A 1945-nucleotide genomic window follows, 5' to 3' on the forward strand; every position below is an offset into this window, starting at 1 on the left:
GTCTTGAATGCGCACTTTCTGCTCTCTTCCAGACAGGTAAGATGTGAACCACTGCAATGCCATACCAGTCACTCCAAATCTGTATTTCAGTCTAGAAAGCAGAATCTCATGGTCGACTGTATCGAAAGCAGCCGTAAGATCAAGAAGGATGAGCAGAGCCTCATTCCCATTGTCTAGAAATTGAAGAAGGTCATTATGTACACGTAGTAAGGCAGTTTCCACACTGTAGTGTTGACGATACGCCGATTGCCTAGATGGGAGAAGAGTTACTAGCCAGATATGATGTAAGCTGCTGACTGACCACACGTTCGATCACTTTCCCAAGTAGCGGGATGTTTGATATCGGACGAAAGTTCTTCAAGTCCTCAGGATCTAGATTCTGCTTTTTCAGTATTGGTGTAACAACTGCAGATTTGAGTGAAGTTGGAAAATTGGCAGACATAAGACTCTGATTTGCCATGTCTGTGATGGCAGGAAGAAGAGTATTAAGACATCCGCTAAAGACACATGCAGGAACAGGGTCAAGTGCACAAGTTTTCACCTTCTTAGATTTAATAATCTTGCGAACATCTTTCTCTGAAACTTGATGGAATTCTTCAAGTTGACATGCAGACCTTTCCAAGGTAGCTTCAGTAGAGGATGGTACAGGTGACAGCTTGACGTTGGTAGTTGATGCTCGAAGTTTGGATATCTTGTCGTTGAAGTAGTCTGAAAATCGTTGACAAAGTTCATCCTTCGAGCTGTGGGATGGCAACAGTTGATCAGATCGCTCGACTGTTAATTCGTGTACAACTTTGAAAAGCTCCTTGCTGTTGCTACCAGCTATTTTCTCTCGATGGTAGGCACATTTTGCTTTCTTGAGTACACATTGATAATCAGTCAATGAAGCTTTCATCATCTGTTTGTCTGTGACAGTTCCGGATTTTCGCCACTTCCTTTCTGCAGAACGCAACTTTCGTGGTCGGGCTTTCAGAGATTCATCATACCATGGGGCATGTGGGCGTAGCTGAATACTCCTGGAAGATATTGCAGCATGCTTGTCAAGGGCGGCTTTTAGAGTAGAGTTATAAGTGTCAACCTTTTGGGCTAAGTCAAGATCGTCAAGGTCTCCAATGTTTGAGAAGTTACCTTCAATATCACGGCTGAATTGTTCATAGTCGATGCTACGAAGCATACGATGGCGAACTTGCTGCCTTGATGCAGGTGGACGAGCAAGTGCTGCTGTGAACATGATTGCCGCATGATCAGATGGCATTGCAGGTAGTACTCTAATGTTGTCAATGATACCTTCACTTTCTCTGACGATCAGGAGATCCAGTGTATGACCACGTTTATGAGTAGGCTCTGAAATCATCTGCTTGAGACCACCAGATTCAAGAAGGTCATTTAGAGATCTCGCATCAGCATCCATGTTGTTGTCAGTGTGGATATTGAAATCTCCACAGATGATTAACTTAGTACATAAGAGGTTGACAGACTCTAGAAGCCTTGAAAACTCAACAAAAAAGAGAGCAGAGTTTTGGCCTCGGGCAGGAGGTCTGTAAATGAGAATCATCGTAAGTGTATCCTGGTCAGATGAACTAACCGATACCTCAAGGCATTCAAACGTTACAAATGAGTGACTTCTCTTCTTTGTAGTGAAACTGTTACGTAGAAAACTGCACAGACCACCACCTTTCTTTCCTGTGCGAGGAAGTTTCAGTAGACGATATTGCTGAAGAGTAGTTTGAAGAGTACTTAGAATGTTTAGTTGTCAGGTCATAATATAGAAAACTTCAGCTCGCGCTATTCGCTTTCATTGTTTCAATGAATATCCCCCATGTCAGCAGTGACGTATCTTGAACAAACGAAGCCCAGGCAAGTGCTAAAATCGCACCCCTTTCAAATTGTAGGTCTATTATATATATACTCGGCAGTTGACCAGTCAAAACAAAATAATAGTTTA

The 1945-nt window shown here is 42.7% G+C and overlaps 1 protein-coding gene across 1 annotated transcript; it reads right to left on the minus strand.

Moving 5' to 3' along the window:
- Positions 1-250: 250 nt before the first annotated feature.
- LOC121406196 lies at positions 251-1411 on the minus strand. Its single transcript, XM_041597218.1, has one exon. The coding sequence runs from the start codon at positions 1409-1411 to the stop codon at positions 251-253; it is 1161 nt and encodes a 386-aa protein (XP_041453152.1).
- Between the last annotated feature and the right edge of the window lie 534 nt (positions 1412-1945).

Source organism: Lytechinus variegatus, chromosome 19 (genome assembly GCF_018143015.1).
Source record: "Lytechinus variegatus isolate NC3 chromosome 19, Lvar_3.0, whole genome shotgun sequence".
Lineage (NCBI taxonomy): Eukaryota > Metazoa > Echinodermata > Echinoidea > Temnopleuroida > Toxopneustidae > Lytechinus > Lytechinus variegatus.

Coding starts and splice junctions, on each gene's coding strand:
- LOC121406196 (XM_041597218.1), bottom strand. CDS start 1,411: ATGGATGCTGATGCGAGATCTCTAAATGACCTTCTTGAATCTGGTGGT.